The sequence below is a fragment of the Chelmon rostratus genome, chromosome 11 (genome assembly GCF_017976325.1).
Source record: "Chelmon rostratus isolate fCheRos1 chromosome 11, fCheRos1.pri, whole genome shotgun sequence".
NCBI classification, from domain to species: Eukaryota; Metazoa; Chordata; class Actinopteri; order Chaetodontiformes; family Chaetodontidae; genus Chelmon; species Chelmon rostratus.
Window position 1 is genome coordinate 2184412 of NC_055668.1, and position 24087 is coordinate 2208498.

Genomic DNA, 24087 nt, shown 5'->3' on the forward strand with positions numbered 1-24087 from the left:
ACGTCGCCAAGAAGCCATGTTAACCCTGCCTGTCAGTGCACTACACCAGCGGGCCAATCACGTGGGAAGTTCAGTACCCTCTCTAGGCCATTCTGACTCGCGTTTCTACACTGCTCTTCACAGATAAGATCCTGAGCGTGCAGGACACAGGATGGGGTCTGTGGGAAGGAAAACAGGCACACACAGAAAGGTGGGCAACTCAAACTCAAACCTAAAAGCTCCAGAAAGCCAAACTGAGGTGAAAGAATAGAAATGAGATTACAGGGGACTGCATTATCAGGAGCAGGTGACAGGAGCAGGACGACCGTAAATAGGGGCGTGGAAGGTTTATCCAGGTGTTGAATCCTTAGTTACATTGTTTAATCAAGGTTATTTACTCGTAAATAGAGTACTATCGATTGGAATATGCAGGGAAAATGTGTCTAATCTTGGTATGTCGGACATGTTCACATATCTCAGTTAAGTGATGCTATTATGTCATTAACTGTATTTTAAAGTCACAGATACAATGTTCAGACAGAAACCTAAAAACAGCACAGTGACAATGACAGAAACAAATGGTGTAAAAATGGAGAAGAAGAGCACAATAAGAGCGAGCAGATAAAATACACATCGAGCATCTCAGTCCTGTTACCTTCTTCATGTTGGCACCCACATAACTCTTGGCCTCCTCTTTGAACTGTGGTAGCCTGAAAGAGACAGCCAGTCAATTTAATGAAGACAGTCTTTGAGAAAACAATCTTCCGACATAAATCTATCCCTGTTTTTCAGACTATTGTCCAGGAACCAGTCTCATATGCACAGGAAACTTGAAATCATGAATGTGTGACTAAAAAGGCATTCACTGTGTTGCTGATGCGACCAGAAGCAGTACATTTCTTCTTTGCTTGTCTTTCTTTAATATTATAATCTTTATTTGCTGGTTCAGACACTAAGTTCTTAAAAAGGTCCAAACATTGTCCTGACGTTAGCATATTCCATGTTCCACAGAGAAAGGATATTTGTTTACAGCAGAACGTTTGGGTAGGAGGTGTTGTCGTAGCTCTGTTGTGAGGTTCAGTTAAACAGGTGATTTTTTTACCCAAATTCAATGTGAACTGTAATGTTACCTACAAGTTTTCTCATTACAGCTGCGGCTCAGGACACCTGTCTATTGTAAACAGCTTTAGAAGATTTTTTCTTTATTTGGTTTCTTGTATTGGTTAAACATGGTGATGCAGTTGTATTTTCATCTGCCACACCTCTGAAAGCTAGAACCAGAGGATTTTTATTATTTTTCCTTAAAAACATCTAACAGATGATCTTAACTGTGGCAGACGATTGACTGATTGATTTATTGACCAATCATTTCAGTAACAGTATATTTCAGTCTCTTCTGCTGAGATTTCAAAAATTTCCAAATGTAAATTATGATTTCCCCAAATCGATAGGAGTGCAATACAGAACCGCCAGAAGGGGCACTCTGTATTAACGTATTATCTTAACCTAAAACAGATAACACAATATATACAAAAGGAATTTAGAACATGTTCTGCTTAAGCGGCAATATCACGGTGGGAACCTCAACATGTGAAACCTGAGCCAATAAACTTTTCCAGCATTTGATGAGCAATGCTGGCTGCTGTTCCCAAGGCATCGCACTCTGTGTGTGTGTGTGTGTGTGTGTGTGTGTGTGCGCGCATGCCACTAGGTTTCTGTGGACTCAGAGCTTGCTGGAAAATGAGATGTCACCACCAGTCACACACACATACACACAGACCAACAAAGAAAAAGGAGCCGGCAGCCCCCCTCCTGACATTAACTCAGCGTTAATAGAGTGTTGTCTTGCGAGCACGATTATTGGATGATCTGTGGGTCCAACAGATTAACATGCCTAATACTTTCAGCAGGCAATCTAAGACTCTTTCTGAGGAGCTGAAGAGAGCTGCAGCTCATTATTCTCTGATGGAGGGGGGGGGGCAGCCAAGACCCACTCACATCTCTATTATCCAGGGTCTGTGGACAAGTGGGGGGCTGGGGGTTGAACATGTGCAAAATGAGATGTGAAGTGTGTGCATGTGTGTGAGCAGTATCAGAAGGATGTAGTAAAAAGCCCACACTAAATTTATATCTCGTGTTCATGTGCAGGGATGCCTCTGTTTACGACTGTGGCTGCTGTGCTTTTCTATTTCCATGCTCGCACAGTAAAATCTTGTTAGAGGACATGATAACAAGGTGCCATACAAGAGTCCTGCCAATAAATAAAACAAGCCAAGAATGCTTGGAGGGACAGTCAGTGAATAGTGACAAGCTTGGCAAAAACCAACACTGGACTTCACTGGAGGGAAGATAACCCATCTCTTTATGACAAATCCTGCATCAAATAGTCTTGATGGAGACACACACGTCTTCACACAGGAGGCGGATAACACCATAACTTTATTTAGAGCTCTGTTTGTTCTCCAGGTGTGCTCCATCCCATTCAGATGAGCAGAAAGCTTTTCTTGTGGCTGATTTTCCTGATTGCTTCTGTCTGGGTTCACTGGCAATGCTAATTCTGTATGTGTGCCCGTGTGTCTTTTTGTATGTATGCTTCTTAGTATTTATGGGGCTGGGAGCTCTGCTGCTGAAGCAGAGACCAGCTTCATCTATATGCAGATCATGCAGTATGAAGCTCAATTGGCTCATCCGCTTGTCTGTGACTGAATGTGACTGGCACTCTGATGCATCTGGATAAGGTGGTTGTGTGGTGGGGGGTGATGGGAAGAGAGGAGCTCTTATGCTAAATGCCAAAGGAGAAATCATGTTATGGTATTAGTGAATCAGTGGTTCATTGACCCTGTGCACAGTACAAAATGAAATTCATGAGCTTCAAGGGGAATAATGAGGCCTGAGAGACAGATATATGCAGAAAACTGGCGATCTATAATCCAGAGGTGATGGAGGAGTGCAGTGGCAGTCCGGCCTGCTCTTCTTCTGTGGCGAGACAACTTAAGATTTGAGATTTTAAAGTATTCTTCACTTTGAAGCAGCATTCATGCTTCGATTCTAGCCCTACAAAAGCGTTTTGGTTTGATAGTTCACTTAAAAAAAAACAAAAAGAATCCCTAAAAAGGCATCTTATCTAAATACATAGGAATAAACTGGGTGTAAACATACTTAGTCCTAACAACTTCAAGAGTGTACACATTAAAGTATATCGGAACACAAACATCTACCTTAACATGACCCCCATTTTCATCCCCCGCTGTCCCACACATTTACCTTGAAAACAGTAGCTGCACCATGTCAACCAGTGTATGTTCAGCTGATTTCCTGAGGAGCTCTGCAAACACAGAGGAGACAGTACGTTAGAACCAAACAGATTGAAGTAGAGAAGGAACATAGACTGTTGCAGGAGTTCAAGGGGAGTACAAGCAAGGTAGAGAGAAGGACCTAGAAAAGTGATCTCTCTAAACAGGGATGAGGTTTATGCATTTCAAATGTTTCTGAATCAAATAATTCTACATTTTTGTGCTGTCATTCATTCTTAACTGACCATGTCAATGCCAAGAGGAAGACTGCATGTACCCATCAGAGAAACAGCTCAATAAACATGTCATTAAACATGTACATTAAATGTGTTATATATAGATGTGTTATACAAGAGATATATGGAAATTTCTTTCCTATTGTCTGAACAGAGATAATCTCACCCAGACAGCGCTGGTCCTAATGAACTGTTAAACTTTCATGTGTCCCCTTAAAGGAAGCAACAACTGTGACCCTTCATCACAGTGAAGCATGGGCTGAGGGATTTTCTGTTTCTCAGCTTGTTGGATTTGAATAAAGGGGTAAAAAGATAAAAAGAGTATTTTATAATTAAATAGAAAAGATTATAGAAAAGTCTGAAAAACAGCTATAACATATTTTAGATTATACGCCTATCCCATTGCTCTCCTTTTCTAAACTGTCAGATTTATCTTGAGACCCAATAGGAGGTCCTAAGCCCCGGTTTACACAAAAAACCATAGGAGTTGCATAATATTGTGTGAAATGAGTTGATGACAAGTAAAACTACTTTAAATTCTGCATGTGAGTCTTCCTAGAAGGGACAATCAGATCAGATATAGTGCTTGATGAGTTTTTGATGTGACTCACCACTTAAGCGCATCTCAAAGCAGATCCTGAAGCAGGACTGCATGATCTCACAAACAGACTCATTGGTCAGATGGGCTCCGACTGGTGTCAGCAGCAGAGTCCTCAGGACCTGAAACAAATAATATAAGGATTATAAGACTATGTGACTGCACTAAAATCCAAAGTCACATCAATCAGGTTCATCGAACAAGTAACTGAGATGAAGACACTGAAAATAATTACATGTGTACTGGAAGTGAAATCGTACAACTTCTTACCCTGCTACATGCAGGGTAAAAAGTATGCCTGCTAAATACTTCCCAGGCAAATGCTGGGATTTACTATGAACATGAAGGGAAAATATGCACCCCTCTGTAAAATCTGTGCTCAGGTCGACAAAACCTTGGAGATATTTGACACTCATGGTAAAATAGTGAAATTAAGCATCCCATTCCCATAATGAACGAATTGCTGAGTGATACACTTAATATTCCAGATATTTTGTTGTTGCCTTGTCATTGGAGACAGAAAAGACATTACCATTAGTAATGCTATTTTTGTGCATGTATGTATATGTTATTTATAGGTAACAGTAAGCAGGTACAGCTGGGCAGTATCACCAGACTGAGTGCTGGCACCGCATCAAATGAAAGACCCATTGATTTGTTGCCCCAGAGTCACTTCTGGTGCATTATATTAGATGATATGTTTATTTTCTCACGACAACAATGACAGATAGCATTTCAATCTTATTTTGTTGAAATATTTAGAAAAGAAAGTAAAAATAAACTAAATAAGTAATATGGAAATGCTTGTATGGTTTATACTTGCCTGTCCAAATCTAATAACATTCATTTAAAATTGCTGTTCTCAATTTAAAAAGATTTTTTTTGCTCAGACATTTCATGATGATATGCATGATATGGGAACAAGTCTTAAAATTATACATCTTGTGGTTTAGCGATCTCATTTTGCTCTTATGACACTTCTCTCAAAGAACTGTATGTTTATTGTTGAGGCTCCAGAATCTCCTCTGAACTTAATTGTTTTCAAAGGTCTTAGCTATTGAAAGGCTGCGACAGGGACCTCATTTGTCAGGTCCATCAGGCCAGACCAGTGGAGTTACTGCTAGTAAACATTGTGTACCTGTAGAATTTTCATAAGGACGACTTCATCGCTGGCAGGGTCTGTTCCTACAAATCGAGCATGTGTGACGGCGTCAGCCATGTTCTCAATGGCCTCTGCTGCTGCTTCATGGTTAGCATCTGCAAAGAGACAAGAAACACAATTTCCTCAACAGGCTGACTCAGAAAATTCAACTCTACGACAAACTTCATTAGCTTGATAACGAGAGCTTTTAAAAGGAAAGAGCATTTCAGTTGGAAGGACAGTTAGTCCCAGAGTTGGAACTGATTATGCGTGGGGGGGTGCACATAATTGGTACGCAGGTACACATGCACAACAAAAATCAGAAGTGTGCAACATCCGCAGTTTGATTCAACACTATCTCTAACTACCCATAACACCGTTCTGACAACATCAACAAAAACAGATCATTCTAAGTTTAACATGAGCTAGAATTCAGAGCTGAAATGTTCGGTGGATTAAGCCGTCAATTGACTGACAGAATTGGCAACTTTTTGGTGACTGATGAATTCTTTCATTTGTTTCACAGTTTCCATCATACCTAGGAACTTGTGATGGTCATTTATTGCTATTTGCTGACATTCTGTAGATAAAAGAATTAGATCGAGACAATAATTGTCATTTGAAGCCCTAAATAAATTTATGGAAGTGCTACTGTTGTAGATTGCATTAGACTGTACAGGTGTACCTAATAAAGTACAAACCATATGCAGTCTGCAAGATCATTTGATCAAGCCCGCGAGGCATTTCATACAAACTAGCACGTCCCTGAACACAACATGCATGTAGTGGTTGTGTTGTCTGTCAACATGTAGATGTCGCCAGAGTGTCTCTCCTTCCATGAGAAATGGACAAATGACCTTTTTTTGTGGGCGTAAAAGGCAAGCCAGTGTACCTAAGTTAGTTTGTGGGGACAAGCTCACATTAAGGTCAGTCTTTAGCATCATTACAGCCTGAAACATCCTAAACTGGATCAGTTGCAAGGCCAATCTGCATGGATGAAGGGAGGAAGTTAACGCTCTTTGGCAAGGTTTGGGTGCCCCACAAGATCAACATTCACAACATTGAGACGGAGACAGTGTTTCGCAGTATATACGTTAAGTTTTATGATGAGCGAGCTAATAGAAAAGAAGCTGAAACCTCATTCAGAAGGAGAATTTGTGAAGGAGATCCTTGCTGCTGCTGTGGAGCTGCTAGGACCAGACAAAGTAAAACTGTTCCAGAGTGTCAGTTTGTCTGGAATAATTCATAGAGATGAAGGAAAAGCTGAGGTGGAAACTCAGTGACAGCAAGTGTCTGTGTCATTTGGCCTTCATGGTGAACATTACCAAGAACCTCTGAGCTGAACCTCAAGCTGCAGCAGCTTCTCAGCTCTCTACTTTCAAATGTGAAACCATTTGAAGCGAAATTAAAGCTGTGGCAAGTGCAGCTGCTAGGTATAACTGCTCGAGTTCTAGAAACTTCCTGTCCATCCCGAGGATCTTCCCGAGGAGACATGGCCTGAAGTTTGTATCTCTGTTTGGGAAAACCTACTACTGTGAGCACTTCTTTGGAAAACTGATCTTGCAAATACGTGATTTCACTCAGGCTACTCATTTCCACCATCCAATGAAAAGAGGTAGAGCAGTGTATAACTAACCCTGCCTGTGGTGGAAACCCACTCAAAGTGTTTAAATACAATTTCTGAATGGAAATGTGTGTTTTGGGCAATTAACACCATTGTGTGTCAGATATGACAAAAAATGTGTCATGATTCCAGTGCTAATGTAAATGTACGCTGAGGGAAACATAACATTTAAGAAGTGGGGATTATGTTTGTTAGTTCACTCGGTAACCAAGAACACAACTCCAACAGCTCCACACATAAACAAAACTAGACAAATCTAGTACAGTCTGTACACATTGTCCTTCAAACCCTGGGATCTGATGACCAGATGTGGCCTTTTGTTGAAGGCAGGTTGGGACAAATTGGCTGTCAGAGCGACAGGAGCCAGTGTTTTTGAAACCTGAGCCGCTGGCCAACTATCTGCCTGGAGCCAGCCTGTTTTCCTTTCCCATCGCCCTCAGGAGCAGCAATTCATTAACTAATAAGCAAAGGGGGGAAAGCGAGGGGAGGAAGGACGGGCTGAGAAACTGAGAAAGAGAGGTGCAGATGAGGATTTTCCAAGTAAAACAACAATGCAGCATGTCAACATGAAGACTAATGTGTAGAAAAGATGTGTAGTATGTGATTAGTAGCAGACATTAGATAAACAACGTTACTTCTTAAGAAAAAACCCACTTAGCAAAAGTCAGGGACGTTTTAGTGATTGGCAGCTGTTGTGACTACCTGGGGTGCAAACAGTGTATCAGTCAGAAGCTGGTTAATGGCTGAGATCTGGTTTGTGCATGGTTGAGGCCATTGAGACAAAGCAATGCCAATATCCCTCCAGAGACAAGGGCGACAACAAGCATGGAAGTTGCACTGAAAACATCCAACGTCCAGACACAGAAACTGGAGCCACAGGGGGATCCAGCACAATGTCAGAAGTGATATAAAACACTAATCCTTCTCTTGGCACACAGTCTATACAACTAGTGTCCAAAGGAGAGGTTGGGGGGGGGGGGGGGTTGTTAAAATAACACTGAGGAGAGGAGAGGCTCAATATGTGTGTGTGTGTGTGTGTGTGTGTGTGTGTGTGTGCCTGAGGGTATGTGGGCAAAGTCAATAGGGGGTTGAACCAGCTGCCACATAAAGCAGTTTAAGTAATACCAAACTCTGGTCACAAAAATCAAAGACGTGGCGTGAGTGAGAGAGAGCAGAGAGGGCAGAGTGGCTGGTTTTTAAGCATGCAACACACAAAAAGCTCTCGAGCTGCACTCTGCACGAGGGCCAATACATCTTTAGAAACTAAACAAATGGACCACTGGGATTTTCCATGGTCAGAGAAGAAAATTAGTTTGTTCACCTGTTCATCTGAATAGCACAAGATCACCTTTCACCCAGGCTGCTCTGCTCCCTGCTTTAGCGATACATTTGGTGTAAATAAGAGTAAATCCAGGAAAAAGTCAGCAATCAAGTTATTAAAAAAGTGACAAAAATAAAATGTAAAAAACTAGATTTTCATACATTTTGGACTAATAACCACACAAAAAGAAAACTTAAGTACAAATTTCTTCATACGGAACCACAGTCACAGAATAACGAAAAAGCTCCATCCAAACTTTATATTGAAGTTATTACTCTTACCCTTTTTTCACACTGTTTCTCACTCTGAAGCTTTATGCATTTATCTAATGTTTAGTGTAGCGCAGCAGATGAGGGTTCAGGATTTTTGGCTGTTCATTCAAACTGAAGATCAGCTGTAGTCTATGCTTTCCAGACTGCCAAGGCTCACAGACATACGCATAATGTCTGTTCAAAGATCACATCACAAATCACCCCAAGTCCCAGAGTGTAGTGTAGTCACAGCTAAAATGCAATGCCTGTCCCTAGATGAGCCTTTAAAATACACAAAACTCAACAACGTATACACAAGACAGTACAAAACGCAAACTCAATAACAAATACATACATTAAGAACGCAGAACTCTTAAAATCTTAAAATACACACAGAACAACACATACATTATAGTAAGGCATCATAAAAGAAGAAGCACCAGCTCATTCATCACAACCTGACTGACTGGTTTAAAATGATCCAGTCAGGATCCAGTTTGAGTTATGCAGGAATCAATGCAGACCATGTGAACTGTGATCCCTTTATCTTTTCATTTTTATTCATTCAGTTTTTTTAAAGCGGGACTTTAGCTAATTAGGACAGTATTTCTATGAAGTTTGGCGACCTGCAAGAGGAAAATTTAAAAAAAGGCCAAGCTAACTTTGCTGACATCGCCGGGTTATTTTCTCAGATTTCACAGACTTTTTCTCCTCTTTAAATCAGTGTTATTTTTGCTTTCTATGTTCTTTTTATTATCATTATATATATATGGTTTGTGTGGATCTTCTGACAGGTCTGTTTTCCTGGTAATTGTTTTTTATGTGTGTGTTTAAAAAGACATGTGACAAGACATGGAATGAATGTTTTGCTGCTTTTCTAACCACTGGACTGACACCTTTTTCTTGAATTTGTTTTGGGGATAAAAATTGGGACTTTTACTATCATGACTTTTTCCTTATATTTTCTGTCTGTGGATTTGCGTGAGGTGTTGCTGTTTATTTTGCTAGACTACATGTTCTGTTGCTGCTCATGCTAATTATGTATTTGTTTGTTCAATTATAACAACCATTTTAATCAAGAAGAACAATTTATTCAACCCCAAAATCATAGGCGGGCTACAGTTGTACTCTAAGCTCATCTCTTCTGGCAGTGGCTGCTGCCTAAGCCTCAGCTGAGCCTCACTGTGAGCCCTGTGTGGGCTGGTGACCATGCGGTTGCTAGCAGCACAGTGAGGGGCTTTGCTGACTCTGCTGGGCAGGCGAAACAGAGGGAGAACGAAGGAGCAACGGGGGAGGAGAGACGAGCTCTGGGAAAAGAGAGGATAGCGCAGAGATCTGGATATCTGTCAGCACAGAGGCTTAGCTTACTGCTTCCTCCACGCCAGTAGACCTCAGGCCACAGATTGAGAGGAATTACCTCACACTAAATGAAATGGGTGAGTGTAATGAGTGTGAGTGTGGGCGTGTGTGTGCGCGTGAGACAGAGAGAGAGAGCGTGTGTGTGTGTGTGTGTGTGTGATGATTACCTTTCCCTTTCTCTTGGGCCCTTGACAAGCAAAAAAAAAAAAAAAAATAGAGTGGCAGGACAAGGCGAAAATGTTTGCAGTGACACACTGAACGGGAGGATCATATTCAACACAATACCAGGGATGAAGAGGAACACAACTGCCAACTGGAGGCCGTTTCTTCCCTGCAGACTTGGAGAGGGATGACGGTGTAATGTATCCAAACCTAAACTGACCCTAGACACCAACACACTCCATCCTTTCCTGAAACCTTACAAGACATAAAACGATAACATGACTCATTCAGCAAGCATCACAATGCACTGGCAACGTCATGTCCACTTACAGAAGTATATCAAACAGCCTCTGTCTTACTGCAGGTAAAAAAAACAAACAGATCTGAAGCTGAGGTATCACATGCAAACCTAATGCCAGTAACATTGACTCTGAATCCAGGTGAGAGCTACAGAAAGTGTTCATCAAAGAATCAGAAGTCAGATTTTTCTATTTCTTCCTAACCAGAAGATGGCAGTACTTGACAAGACCAATGTTGTTGTAATTTCTGTAAATTTACCACTCACATCTGCTCAGCTATCATGAAGGCAATGTCAGTTACATATACTCTAACTTCAATTTTGATTTAAGCTTACAAAAGGTATGCCATGTACTGAAAATTAGTCTTCAGACATTCCCTTTGAGCATCAAGAGGTTTGGTTTTATTGTCAATATCTTGAATGTTTTATTATTAATGAATTATTATGTAATCTGCATGAATTGCTTCAATAAAAACTGTGGGAACTTGATGCAAAATGCTTTTTCAAAGTACCATTTTCCTACTGTATGGATGGGGTTTTTCCTTTGGTGGCCTTGATTGACTTGCACTACCACAGTGCAGTGAAGTACTATCATTGTACAGTATATATTCAATATATATGTATAGTAAGTTGGGGTTAAGGTTGGAGTATATAAAGCTTTAGACAGGGTTTTTGTGGTTTTTGCTTTTTACCTACCTCCTTCCCTTCCCTATCAGACAGACTAATGCAACACACACCTTTAATGTATTTTTAAAGCACATAACAAATCTTTTTTGTGTTTTAGATTCTGCAAGAACAAAATCTAAAATCACTGTGGTCACTTAAAATGAAACAGAAACCAAAAATGGGCACTGGACATTAAAAGGGGGCACTATTTAAGAAGAATAACATCTTAAAAAGTAATTGGAAATGCTATGCTATATTTTCCAATTGACTGCATGGTTCAGAAATGAAAGTCTTATACACAGTCGCTCCACATGTCTTTGGTCTCCTCATGGAGCTTCTGACACATTCTTCAGATCAAGTTTCACTACTCTTTGAACTCGCATTCAGCATTGCATGCTCAAACCCCCATCACCCCCACTACCAGAAAACAAAGAATGGCTAAGTAAAACAAGAGGAGAGTCAAGTGTTTTAATGTGCTGCTGGAGACTTCGGACTGTGCTTGAGAAACAAAAGTCTGACTGAGATGCGGGGCAAATAAAGCAGTCGAACTACTGTCGTATTTCTTCATCTTTACAGCAAGTGGAGAGTGACCAAGCTGAGAACCCCTGGGAACAGTGCTGATGAGATGATGGCGTCAGGATGGGGGTGGTGGGGATTAAGGGAACTGGTGTCAGGTCTGGAGTGACAGACAGAGACTCTGGGACTTGGGGTGATTTGTGATGTGATCTTTGAACAGACATTATGCGTATGTCTGTGAGCCTTGGCAGTCTGGAAAGCATAGACTACAGCTGATCTTCAGTTTGAATGAACAGCCAAAAATCCTGAACCCTCATCTGCTGCAGAGAATGTTTCCCTTATACATGCGTGGCATTTTGTTTCAAAGAAATTTTAATTCCAACATGAGATGTTATTGCCTAATGGTTGCTCACTTTAACATAGTAAAAAGAAAACTGCTGTGTGTTTAATGGACCCAGAAATGCAAGGTGCATCCTAGTAGTTTTTTAACAGTGTGCAATGTTCCTGTAAGCTCAGGCTCTGATTTAGTTTAGCAATGACTGCAGCTGTTTCGACAGCAATGTAAGACTGACTCAACCCCTACTATTTAGACTAACATCTGGTGATGCATGCTCATTTCACACTTAACAAAACAACTGGCAGACACTGGGCCATATTTCCATGATGAGGCTAATGAGGACAGGCAGACTTGACTGTACGCCAGCAGAAGTCATCTTCTGCATCGATGATGAGAATAGACCATTCCTGGCATTCCTGCACTGACCGTCAGACGAACAATCAGCAACAGAAATAACCAAAAAATGCCCGTAGCTCCCCAGTGGAAAACTCAGAACTTTGGAGAGTGTCAAAATGATACATAGGCTTTCTGAGCTGACTTCAACTAACCGGTACAAATGTTTCTATAACAACATTGAACCTTCATGGATACACCTTTGACCACCGTTTTCAGGCATGTTACACCAAGTGATTCATGATTATATATGCTTTGAACAGTTTGACCCCAGCTACACCTAGTATTAACATGTAATCTGTATCTGAATAAAATCTGGATAATAGGTGAGGATGACAGCTCAAAATAGCTGAAAACATCCACAGGACACATTTCAGTAGCTTTGCTGGTGACGCTAAAGCCAGTGGAGAATCACGTGATTCATTTTATTGTAGCGGCCCAGAGTCTCCTGAAGTGATGCTGCTGTATGGGCTCTGCTTCTTTTTCTTTTCTTTGCGGAGGAAAGGCTCGTCTGTAGCTTTCTGGCATCTTGACATAGCAGAAAGAGCTGGAGTGAGGTGAACTAGGGAGACCTGGGAGGATTTTTTTCTTAAGAATGTGGCCAAACTGTACAGACACCATTAACACCTGCATGCATTTACACCTTGCCTTAACAAGTGTTTTTCCTTAATAAAAAGAATTTTATCATCAATATAAGATGTCCAGACACAGAATGTATGTCAATAAATAATGTATATCAGGTCTATAAGTCTGTGTAAAAACACACAGGCCATCAGGTGGCCCCTGATTTAAAAAACGCCACAAGTCTGTGTTGAATATTGCTGAATAGATGTGACAGCAACTGCTCATTGGGGTCTTAATCCCTGCAAGTGAACTTGGCCTAGCTGGAGGAAGGGCAGTATATGAAACACTGGTGAAAGTGCAGGATAGACACACACTTGCTTGGGTCAAAAACAAAACAATGGAAAACAAGACATTTGATCAGTTTAATTTAGTGTTAAAATCACTTTATGTGGTAATGCCTACTTATCTTAAGCTGTATCAACATTGCCTGTTATGAACAAAGGACAAACAGTTTCTCTTTCTAATGACCGTGTGTGTTACAGAAGAAACAAAAACTAGATAAATAAAAACACTGGGCAACAGCTCTAAGATGGTTCTGCAGATGCATCTCCATGTGATCAACCCCTAATGCTTCCTCTTCAATAACTATATTATTGGTTGTGTGCAGTTTACAACATTTTTTCTGTGTTACCAAGGCACTGAACTTTCTTAAATGATTGACATGTAAAACAAAAAGAGATAGATAGATAGATAGATCAGGTTCTTCAACCTGAACCACGTTCATTTTCACGTTCCATTTACATGTGGTACCGTGCTGGCCTCACCTTTTAGTGCTTTCACCCAGCGTTCTTACGTTTTTGACTGGTACGGTAGGTGTATATGCACGAAGATAATAGTCAGAACTAATACTACAAGCATGAGTATCTATCAAGTTATCAACATTGTGGGTAAAACTTAAACCAAAAAAAATTAGACATGTTGTTAATATCGAGATGTCTTACCTAGAAGGCCATAAGAAAGGAACTTGTTGACAGAGGTAAGAGCAAGGCCTGTAATCGGTCCAGTGGTGTCCTCAGAGCGGACCACTTCTAAGAAGGGCCTCAGGAAAATGTTGGGTTCAACATCTGACAGCTCTGAAGAGGAGACAGACAAACACAACAGTCAGTCATGTAAACACACAATGTGAGATCATGGAAATCTAAGGTTAATATCATAAACTGACTGCCACCCCAATAGGATGCAGTTTACACATTACAGAATATACAGTTTGAGGCATGTTTGACGTGATAAAAATGAATGCAATTCAAGGAAACACAAAAAAAAATAAAATAAAAATCCTTAAATAATGCTAATAACTGAAACTATAATTACTTAATGGTTGAATGCCTCTGCCAACCAGTCAAGTTGCTGTTTACATTCTCGTCTGTCCAGACTTTGAATGACTTCAATAAAAGACACCAGAGATTACCACTTGTTGGTGAATTGTAAGGCTATGGAAGAAACCAAGAGACAGTGACACAAGTACCCACGCTGTGCTTAAAAAGTAATCATTGTTGAACAAAGTGGAGTTGATTTGGCCTAGAATATAGACAGCAAACAACAGATGAAGGAGAGATTGCATTGAGTTCCAGAAGCTAGTGGGCCAGGTGCTAGCCCAGATGTAATATCATGACTTCGGCTCTCTATACATACCTTTCAGTATAAAGATAACAGATGTGACAAAAATGTCATTCTCTTTAAGACACAATACTAAAAACTGACACATTAACTTCCAAATATCTCTACTACTCTGCTGCATCTCCTGGATCTTAACACCACATGGCAACGCAGGGTCCTTCTGCGAACGCTGTATTCTTATACATTGCTGCACATATAAACAAGCCAGAGGAGAGTGGTCAGCAGTGCTATGTAGAGTTTAATGTACTATTCTCCTGCACTCTGTATGATGGTCTGTGTAAACAGCACTGTTGCCCTGCGGGGACTAGATCAATAAGGAATTAACGTCACAGGAGGCTGAACCTCTGCTGTAGCTCGAGTGAGAGGGGGAGCAAGGAGGAATGTATGAGAATTAAGGAAGTGGGACAGGGGTGGGAAGAGGGAGAGGTCAGCTTAGAGAAGCTGACTCACTTTCTTACCTCAAGATATAGCATTTTCAATACAGAGATGAGTAGAGCAAACAATGTGAAGCAAGCTGACATGGCTCTGTCTAAACTTTAAAAACATACCCTTCATCTTGTGTGTTTCATTCCTAGATGCAGAAATGTGTAAAAATGACAATCTGAGATTTTAGAAGTACAACATCTAGTAAAAATGAGAAGCTTGCTTTTTGTCTACTTCTGTCTAAAATGAACAGTCTATTGTACTAAAAATTCTGACAAATTTCAACTGGCAAATCTGCCACCGTTGTCATTGTTAACTGAATGACTTTTCCTCTGCTCTGGGTGTCTTTCAGGGTGAAAACCCTCAACAAAGGTCTGCCCAATACTTTTTTTAATGACCAAATATCTGTAAATCTAATACATTTTCCATCAGCCAAAACTACACTTTTAATGTGCTAGTAGTGTTAATGTTAGCCTAACACACTAAACTAAGATGGTAACCATGGTCAAAATAAAAAAGCACCTACTAAACTGTCATTGTGAGCATGTTATTTTAAAAACCGCTAATAGCAGAAAAAAGGGGACTCTGGTATCAAGAAAAATTTCAACCTTTTTTTTTTTTTTAAACAAAATCTAAATAAAGAAACATTCCTTTCTATCAATGAAAAACTCAAATTCTGAGCTTCATTGACCTCAATAAAATATCAGCTATCAGAAGCAAACCATGATCATCAGCACTAGTATTAATGTGCCACGCCGATTGAATCCTACAGTTTATTAAATCCAGCTGCAGTGCAAGATGCAGCAGATCCTCCTCTGTAATCAGTTCACAAAGACGGGAGCTTCGCTGGGCATTCCACTCTGGGAAAACACTTTTGGCCAATCCTCCCTGACTTCAATAGTCTCTCTCTTTCTCTGGTGAATTCAGGGAAAGGGGGTCAAAAGGGGGAAGCAAAAATACAAAACAGGTAAAACAACAACGGAGAAAATTAGTGGAGTCACGAACGCTGCTGTGTGTGCAAATGTTGTGCCAGAGGAGTGCTTGCCACAGCAATACCGTGAGGATTATGGCTTTCTTAAGAGCAGCTCCACTTCGGACGAGAAAAAACAACTTGGACATCAAAAGCACCGAGGAGAGTGTCCAACCAATTTCCAAAAGTGCACATGTGACCGCCGTGCATTAGTGTGTGATATCCAATACCCCTGCGGCTTGTTTAGAAATCAAATATGAAATAATTTGGAAATTTACACAGTCCCTTTATCGGCCGCCAGGTCACTTTTAGGCCTCACTTTCAAAAGCAAATCTCTTGCTTTCTGCTTTATTGAATATTTTTTCATCTGGTGTTTTATTTTAGTTATTGTTAAATCTGAAAGCTTGGAGCAGTTTTGGTTTAAAGGGTAAAGGGTGACACAGAGTGTAAGTTTAGAAATGACTGCACGTAAAATAAGCACTTTTTTCCCACTGAAAGATATAATAAAAACATAAACTTAGGAATTAGGCAACATAAATATTAAAATCAGTGTTAACTTCAGAGTGAGATAGCTCTGTTGGTTTGATTGGCCCATCAGCTGCCATAAAACTTTTTAAAGAGGGTTTTTGTGGCCCATTACTTTACAGTGTAGTAAGGGTGAAAGGAGGGTGCTCAAATGAATCTGTCAATAGACCCTGATGAAGACTTCATCAGATGTGATCACCCTGTAAGTGCTATGGCTGCATTCCCAAAGACCACAGATTGGAAAACTCAATTGTGTTGTATTGATCCGGCTGGCCATCGGTGAACACAGGGCTGACTGGAGCGGTCTGTCGGCGGCCACCACCAATCTTCTTATATAAAGTCTAAATACAGGCTCTGTACTTCAACTCAATCTCCGGGGCTTGTGGAGTGGAGTGAAATAAATAACGACGACTGCAGCCGTGGTGAGGCAATCATTCTATAACCAGGTTAACCTCTGGCTGACATTGACCAAAATAAAAAAAAAGAAAAGAAACACCACGGGATTAAAGCGACTCACCGAAGCACGCATGTTGCCATCTAAGGGCTGGGTTTGCTGGGTACAAGTCCTGATTTAAGAGTGCGTACAAGTCAAAACTCCAGTTCAGCCTAATTGGTTAAAAAAAGAGGTTTGTGAAATGAGCCTATTACGATTCACCATGAGCCTAATCCTATCTACCTTTACCATGCTGGAGCTCCTTCTTTCTGCTTGGAGCTGTAGTGAGAGTATCCAGCCATGTGTGGATTACCTCTCCAAATGACCCCAGCAAAGAGAGGGAGGGGAGGCGGGGGTGAACCTTTGCCCCCAGGAGAGCACCTCGGGATGAGGCCAGCTCACCGCTAAACAGAAGCCATCTTTAACACATGCACATCTATTGGCACTGGAGCAGAAAAGGCTTAGAACACAGAACAACGGCAGGAGATGAATGTGTGCTGCAGACGCACCTTATTGTCCAGAAGAAAAAGGAGAATAGGACAATATCTACACACAACCAGACCATCTCAACTGAAAATATACAATTATTTCTATATATAGATCTTTGCAGGTATTTCTAAGCAGAGTCAAGAGTTATACAAGTATGTCTGTCTTCCACCAAGAAAATTGCGAAGCTTAAACATGTCAATATTAATTAAGTGTACAGTTAGAGCAGGGCAATAAAATGATATAGATCATTTTCATGATAAAATCTTCCACGATGAGGATACATTGTGACAGTTATTTTTGAATCTGTTTTCCTCTAACTACAAACATACTACAAGAACAGCCAATTGCACAGCTGAGAAAAAACGCATGTGGTTAATGCAATCACAGCGACTCAATGACAACCTGGATGGAGCAGCCTACTTAGAAGAAAATGAGTGAGAGTGAAACCAAGTGCAAGGAGACTGTTGACAAAGACAAAGAAATTGAACCAAAGAATGCTCGTAGCATTTAGCACAGGTTACACACAGACAAGCATTACATGCAAAATACATCTGCAGCCAGTCCTCAGCACAATAGGAAACTGTTGTCTGTTGTTGCCAGCTCCATCTTCTTCGCTGTTGTATGTTGGGGCAGCAGCATCAGAGCCAGCGACACCAACAGACTTGATAAGATCATCAAGAAGGCTGGCTCTGTACTTGGACTCAGACTTGAGTCTTTTGAGACTGTGGTGGAGAGGAGGACGCTGAATAAACTGCTATCCATCATGGACAATGATCAGCACCCTCTCCATCACACAGTGGACAGACAGCGGAGCACAGGCTGCTACAGCTCCGCTGTCGAAGGGACAGATACAGGAAATCTTTCCTGCCACATGCCATTGCACTGTGCAATAACAGCTAAAAAAAAAAATAATAATACATTACTTTGCACCACTACTGTTTGCTACTTTTGATATTTTAATTATTATGTATATAATTTTTACTGCTTGTTATTTTGATATTTTATTCTGTATAGTTTGCTCTTTTTAGCCCTATTTCACAAATGTTCACTTTTTTCACTGTGTATGCTTACAGTCACGGTACACTTTATTTTCTACACACTGCATTTGCTGTAGATATTCTTTTGGTGCAATACTTTTTCAGTACTACTGTTTACTATTTTGCTATTTTATTATCATGTATATAATCTTTTTACTGCTCGCTATTTTGATATTTTATTATGTATAGTTTGCTCTTTATAGTCTTATTTCAGAATTTTTCACTTATTTCACTGTGTGTAATGCTGCTGCTGCACTGCAATTTCCCAGCTTGGGATAAATAAAGTCTGTCTATCTATCTGTCTATCTATCTGTCTATCTATCTGTCTATCTATCTATCTATCTATCTGTCTGTCTGTCTGTCTGTCTGTCTGTCTGTCTGTCTGTCTGTCTGTCTGTCTGTCTGTCTATCTATCTATCTATCTATCTAAACACCACTAACACCTTCTACCATCTCAAAAAGTACCATCCCACAGAAAGCTTGAGTTGGCATCATGCTACACAGCCCAGCTCTACCGCTAGTCAAACTTCCAAAGTTCGACAGCCAACAACTATGTCTGCTGTCTCAGTCATTACCAGACAGGAAATGAAACTTAGTAAATCACAAAAGACATGATGCCTATAAGCAGCATAAGAAGCTAATGAATGTCATGGATGCTATGTATGCACAGCCGGGGCAAAAGATTAATGGTGTAAATGCATGAATGATGACAGTGAACTAACCAAACCAACAAGAGAGCAGCCATTGAATATTTCAAAGAGAAATATGATGACATCACCCCTGATGACTTTCTGGACATGGCATTACTGGTAGATTCTAGTCTAGATTCAAGACCGAGTACATAAAGGAGTAGAAATCGAAAGCTGTAAAAGCCTGAGCCACGACTGACATGTTACTAGAGCCACAGAAGCAGGAGCTGAGTAAGGAGCTGCTGCAGCTGCAACCAGCGAAGACACAGAAGAACTGGGTATCTTTGTCAAAACATCCTACACCAACATCACATCAGGTGTGAGAGAGAAGAGACTATTGAGCCTGAACTGAACAACTACCTGCTAGCTCCTGATGCGGAGAGTGAAACCATTCCCCTGGCATGATGGAAGATCCACCGGACATCCATTTCTAGAGTGACCCTTCTGGAAGAACGCTATCTTTGCATACCTGACACCACTTCCTCCTCTGAGCCTGCTCAGGTGGCAACATTGTGTCCTGCCATTGGGCAGCTTTAAAGCCTGAGACAGCCAGCCAATTAGTCTTTCTAACAAGAAACTTGCAATGAAGTTGCCAAGAATGTGCAACATTCAAAGAATTCACAGGAGCAGAACCACCCTCAAATTTGTGTATTTTATTTATTTATTTATTTAACCAAAGCCACGTTGGCTCTGTAGAATGACATCTGCTCAATCTGATAATAAATAAAGGTAATATATCTGTTTCTTTAGGGTTCTGTCCTAAGTAGAACAGTCTTAAAACTAAATTGAGCATTATTATTAAATGCATATTATGATAATTATCTACATTGACCAATCATATTGTGATAACATTTTTGGCCATATCAAGCAGTCTTATCTACTGGTCTACCATTTTGCTTGCAAATGCAAATAATACTTCGGGTGGGGAAAAAAAGATTCATGTGCACCTCTGTGAATGATTTTGAGCTTTGACATTATTCAAAATACCTGGATTCAGAAGCTAAATCTGATTTTCTTGATCTTTTTTCTCTCAAAGCTCTTGTCATTATCAAAATGCAATTTACAAAAAATTTAGGCAGCAGCTTCTAATAAATAATCGGCCCTGTCAGCTGCTTTTGCCGTAAAACTGACAAAACAAAACGGGAAGGCTGTCGCCTGGTTTGTGTGCTCCCTGCAACCAAGTGTCTCTACTACACCAAGAGTAAAGTAGTACAGCAAACAGTAAAGCAAAAGTTAGGAGTAAATATCACTATAACTCTAAATCTTGCTGATCAGGTTACAGTAATGTCAGTAGTCAGTCTCTGGACTTACATTCATATCATTAATTTAAACATTATCAAATTCAGAGTTTGATTCAGGACCTCCAATATTTGGACCAAGTAGATTGTAAAAAGAAGGTGCTCAAGAGTTAATCAGCTGTATTTTTATTTCAGTGTGTTGGGTACATTTTTATTAAGTAATTCATATCTTCTAATGCTTATTTTAGGTTGTAGTCATGCCTTGCACATTAATCAGGCTGTCATTCAAAACAACTGATAAAGTTTCTGTATTTTTATTATTATAAATAGTGACGTTTATGCTATTCCTTTAAAAATGTTCAAATTTAACTATGTGAATTTGTGCATTTTATATTTACAAGACCGTCAGACATATCTGCTTTCTGTTCATTTCCATTCTGATGTACAGCGAGACAAAGTAAGTCAGGATCCTGACTGGGCAGCTGCTGGAATGTGTGCTCAGTGTGTTGTGTGCTTTTTGATGGAGGGACTGTCACAGCACTTAGAATCAAGGTATAGTGGTGCTGAATGCAGGGAGAGAGCTATTCACAAAGAAAAACTAGCCCTGCAGCTGAACTGTGGTGTGTTTGCCTGTTTGGTTCAGTTCTTAACAGCAGCTATGAAAGACATCACTCGAGCTCTGGAGCTGACTTAAAAACCGGGCCGAGACCTCTCTAAAAGGGGAAGTCTCGATGTGTTTCCAAGAGGACTCTAGTGTGGTTTGTTTGTGTCGTAAAAGCAAAGCACAAAAACCACAGGGTATTCACAAGTTATAAAATTAAAATAAACAATAAAATTCACCTGTGGCTTGGAGGCTGTTAAAGCTATTCCACGAGTGATTTGTATAAACAAGTGACAGTATTTAGCTATGAAAGACAAATTGGTAACCATGGTAGCACGTACTGTGTACTATGGGCCACAATGTGGATGCAGGTTAAATAGTACTTTTTTAAAAAGCATGTTGGGGAAAATTACAGTGCAGATCACACCTTTTGTGTCTGCCTGTTCATCAGTATATGTGATGGGCCTGGACAGTGGACCGTGTAACGGCACTGTAGATCCTTTGTTATGTGAAATCTTAAACACATAAACATTTAATAGTGGTTCTGACATAGCCAGACATGTAAAAAAAATCAATGCATCAATGTGCAGGCAGCAGCAGTAAAAGAAATCTGTAAAGAAGCAACCTTGTCCAGCTGTTAGACATCACTGCAGTATACACCTGTTTGTACAGCACATACACACACACACGGCTCAACCCAGACTGACACACAGCTCACAAGCTTTCAGTGAAAATGGACGAAATAAAATGACACCTTCTATTAGGTGCAACAGAGGCAAGGAGAGGTGGAGCAGCAGATGCGGGAGGGGTGAATCCCCCTTTTGACCGACGCAGTGGCCCAAAACCAAACACTGATGGTTATTGATCTGGACCTCTTCAGCTGCTAAAATTAAGAGTCAGGGTCCTTGGTTGCAATGCCGAGGCTCCTCGTGCTGAGGAGAAAGGCGACGCTTTAACAAGACCAGCAAGGCTAAATGAAATCCACGGAGAATTCTGCTGTTCATCTGCTGAACAAAGTCCTGCATGACAGTATTTTTATACATCTGTCGGGAGAAGTTTGATGAATGTCAGCTCTCCTTAGCCCTCTGCCCCCACCCTTGCTTCATTCATTCTTCTTTTCTGCCCTCAGTCCCTGTATTCTCTTGAATGAAATTGACACTTGTAGAAGGGGGCAATTAGGATGGAACAATGCTATGGAGCACATATGGTCATTTCATTGGGTCACAGTGGTATTTTATAGATGCTTGGAACAATGCCTCTGCGCAACCTAAACAGGCAATTTGAAAGCCCCGGAGAAATTAAAACTTTTCTAAAATGCTTGGGAGGACAGCTGTAATGGCTACTGCAGGAGAGCATTTCCTAAAGGGCTCCATGGAATATACTTTGCATTTGTATTTACAAGAACACTCTTACAGGATTGTTCCAGGAGGAAGCAGCAGAGAACCAATAGCCTTACAAGCATGTATAAGTCTAATCAATCACTAAGTCAATCAAAAGATGTTTTCACATTGCTTCCTCAGAAAAGTAACAAATCTAACAGTTGCTACTTAGTTTATCTCAGAGAAAATACAATTAAACAAGTTTCTATCCAAGTCATTATAACTGAAGCCCACAAAGTACAGCTCTTAGCTGGTAATACAGATTTGAAGAACTTTAGCCTAATAAGTAAATTATGTTTAGTCTCAAACCAGAGATGTCTGTCATAGCAATGTCATAATCTTGACTTTTGAGTTTTTTTCTCGTACATGAAACTGTGGTTGTGTCTGCTGTTACAGAGTGTAATGCTTTATTATTGTAATGAAGTTAAAGTGCCACATGAGTAGCAAAAGAAGTAAATACCTAAACTGTGTATGTGTGTAGGAGAAGGACTCTTTCAAAGATCAGAGATGCCCCTGTTCTTTGCATGAGCAACATCTACATTTTTAATTATGCAATTTTTCAAGCTCCAAGCTAAAAATTAGGCATTTTTACCTAAAATACAGTCAAATGATGCAGAGATTCTCAGGATCTCACTCAAAAGCAAATTGTTATAGAGTAAAATGTCAAATACAGGAACATTCAAGTTTTTGAGGTGCTTTACTGTTATGCACTACATTACCTATACCTACAATAGTCTTCCTATTTCATTATTGATATTCTATTCTAATTTGAATACAAACCCAGGACACTGCGTAAAACGTAAATAACACAGGATGTGACTTGCTCATCCTTTTTGACATATACTCAACTGAAAGCAGTAAAAAGACATTATATTTAATGTTTTACATTATCAGCTACAATGGTTTTTGTAGATATATGCTATATCTAAATTTGTTGCGACAGGGGCAACTGGGGAAGTTGTGGAATGCTCTAAAAACATGAAACATTGGAACGTTCCACAGGTAAACAGGTTGATTGGTAAAAGGTATCAGGGTTGGGTATGAAATGAGCATCCTGGAAAGGCTCAGTCGTTTAAGCAAAGATGGAGCGTGGTTCACCACTTTGTGAACACATGATTGTATAAAGGAGATTACTACATGGGCTCGGAAACCATTGTCGGCAAGCACAGTTCGTTTGCCAATGCTTGCATTCTGTTTTTATTTACCTTTTACACTGCATCCCAACTTTTTTGGCTGAATAGAGTGCAAAATAGTGCGACTCATTCCTAGCATCATCCTCTTTGTTAGAGCCAATCAATGTAAAATCAACAACAATGGCACAAAATGGTAAAATTAGAGGAGACAGTTCCACGGATACAAGACACGACAAAAAGTGCTTTTGTGTTTGGAACAATCATCCTGCATCATCTAGTCACTGTTACTGATTAATAACCCTGCAAAGGCAGCCTGTAAAAAACGTAATTATTTCAAAACAGTTTTAAATTATACTACCTAGAAGCAAATCATTTCTGAAGTTGGAGATTTAATGAATAGCCCTTAAAGAGATTCCACCTGCGTGTGAACATAATTATGAGAGTAAGAATGTGTGTTCTGTCTCCTTTTTCACTGAAATCCTTTGGAAATTCACAAAACTACCCCCATTGCCCGTATTCCATGCTTTGTTTGCCGCAAGTGAGGTCCTGATGTTAATGATGACACCACTGAAGAGCAAACAAACACACAGCACTGGTGGTAACCTCTGACCTGAAGGGCTGTGTGCAAGTTGCCCTTTGGACTTCATGCTGATCATTAAGACAAACTGGACCTCCTGCCAATGGGAACGCATAAGGCTCCAATTACTTATGAGGCATGAGAGAGTGTGTAATTGTGGAGGTATAAATGTAATAGA

The 24087-nt window shown here is 40.3% G+C and overlaps 1 protein-coding gene across 3 annotated transcripts in view; it reads right to left on the reverse strand.

Moving 5' to 3' along the window:
- Positions 1 to 24087, reverse strand: part of gbf1 (golgi brefeldin A resistant guanine nucleotide exchange factor 1) — a 95323-nt gene that overhangs the window by 32933 nt on the left and 38303 nt on the right. For all 3 annotated transcript variants that reach the window (XM_041947008.1, XM_041947006.1, XM_041947007.1), the window contains exons 4-8: positions 13740 to 13871; positions 5245 to 5363; positions 4120 to 4228; positions 3244 to 3304; positions 635 to 689 (exon numbers count right to left, since the gene is read on the reverse strand). In XM_041947008.1, the coding sequence (XP_041802942.1) occupies positions 635 to 689; positions 3244 to 3304; positions 4120 to 4228; positions 5245 to 5363; positions 13740 to 13871 (476 nt within the window). The remainder of the gene's footprint in view (positions 1 to 634; positions 690 to 3243; positions 3305 to 4119; positions 4229 to 5244; positions 5364 to 13739; positions 13872 to 24087) is intronic.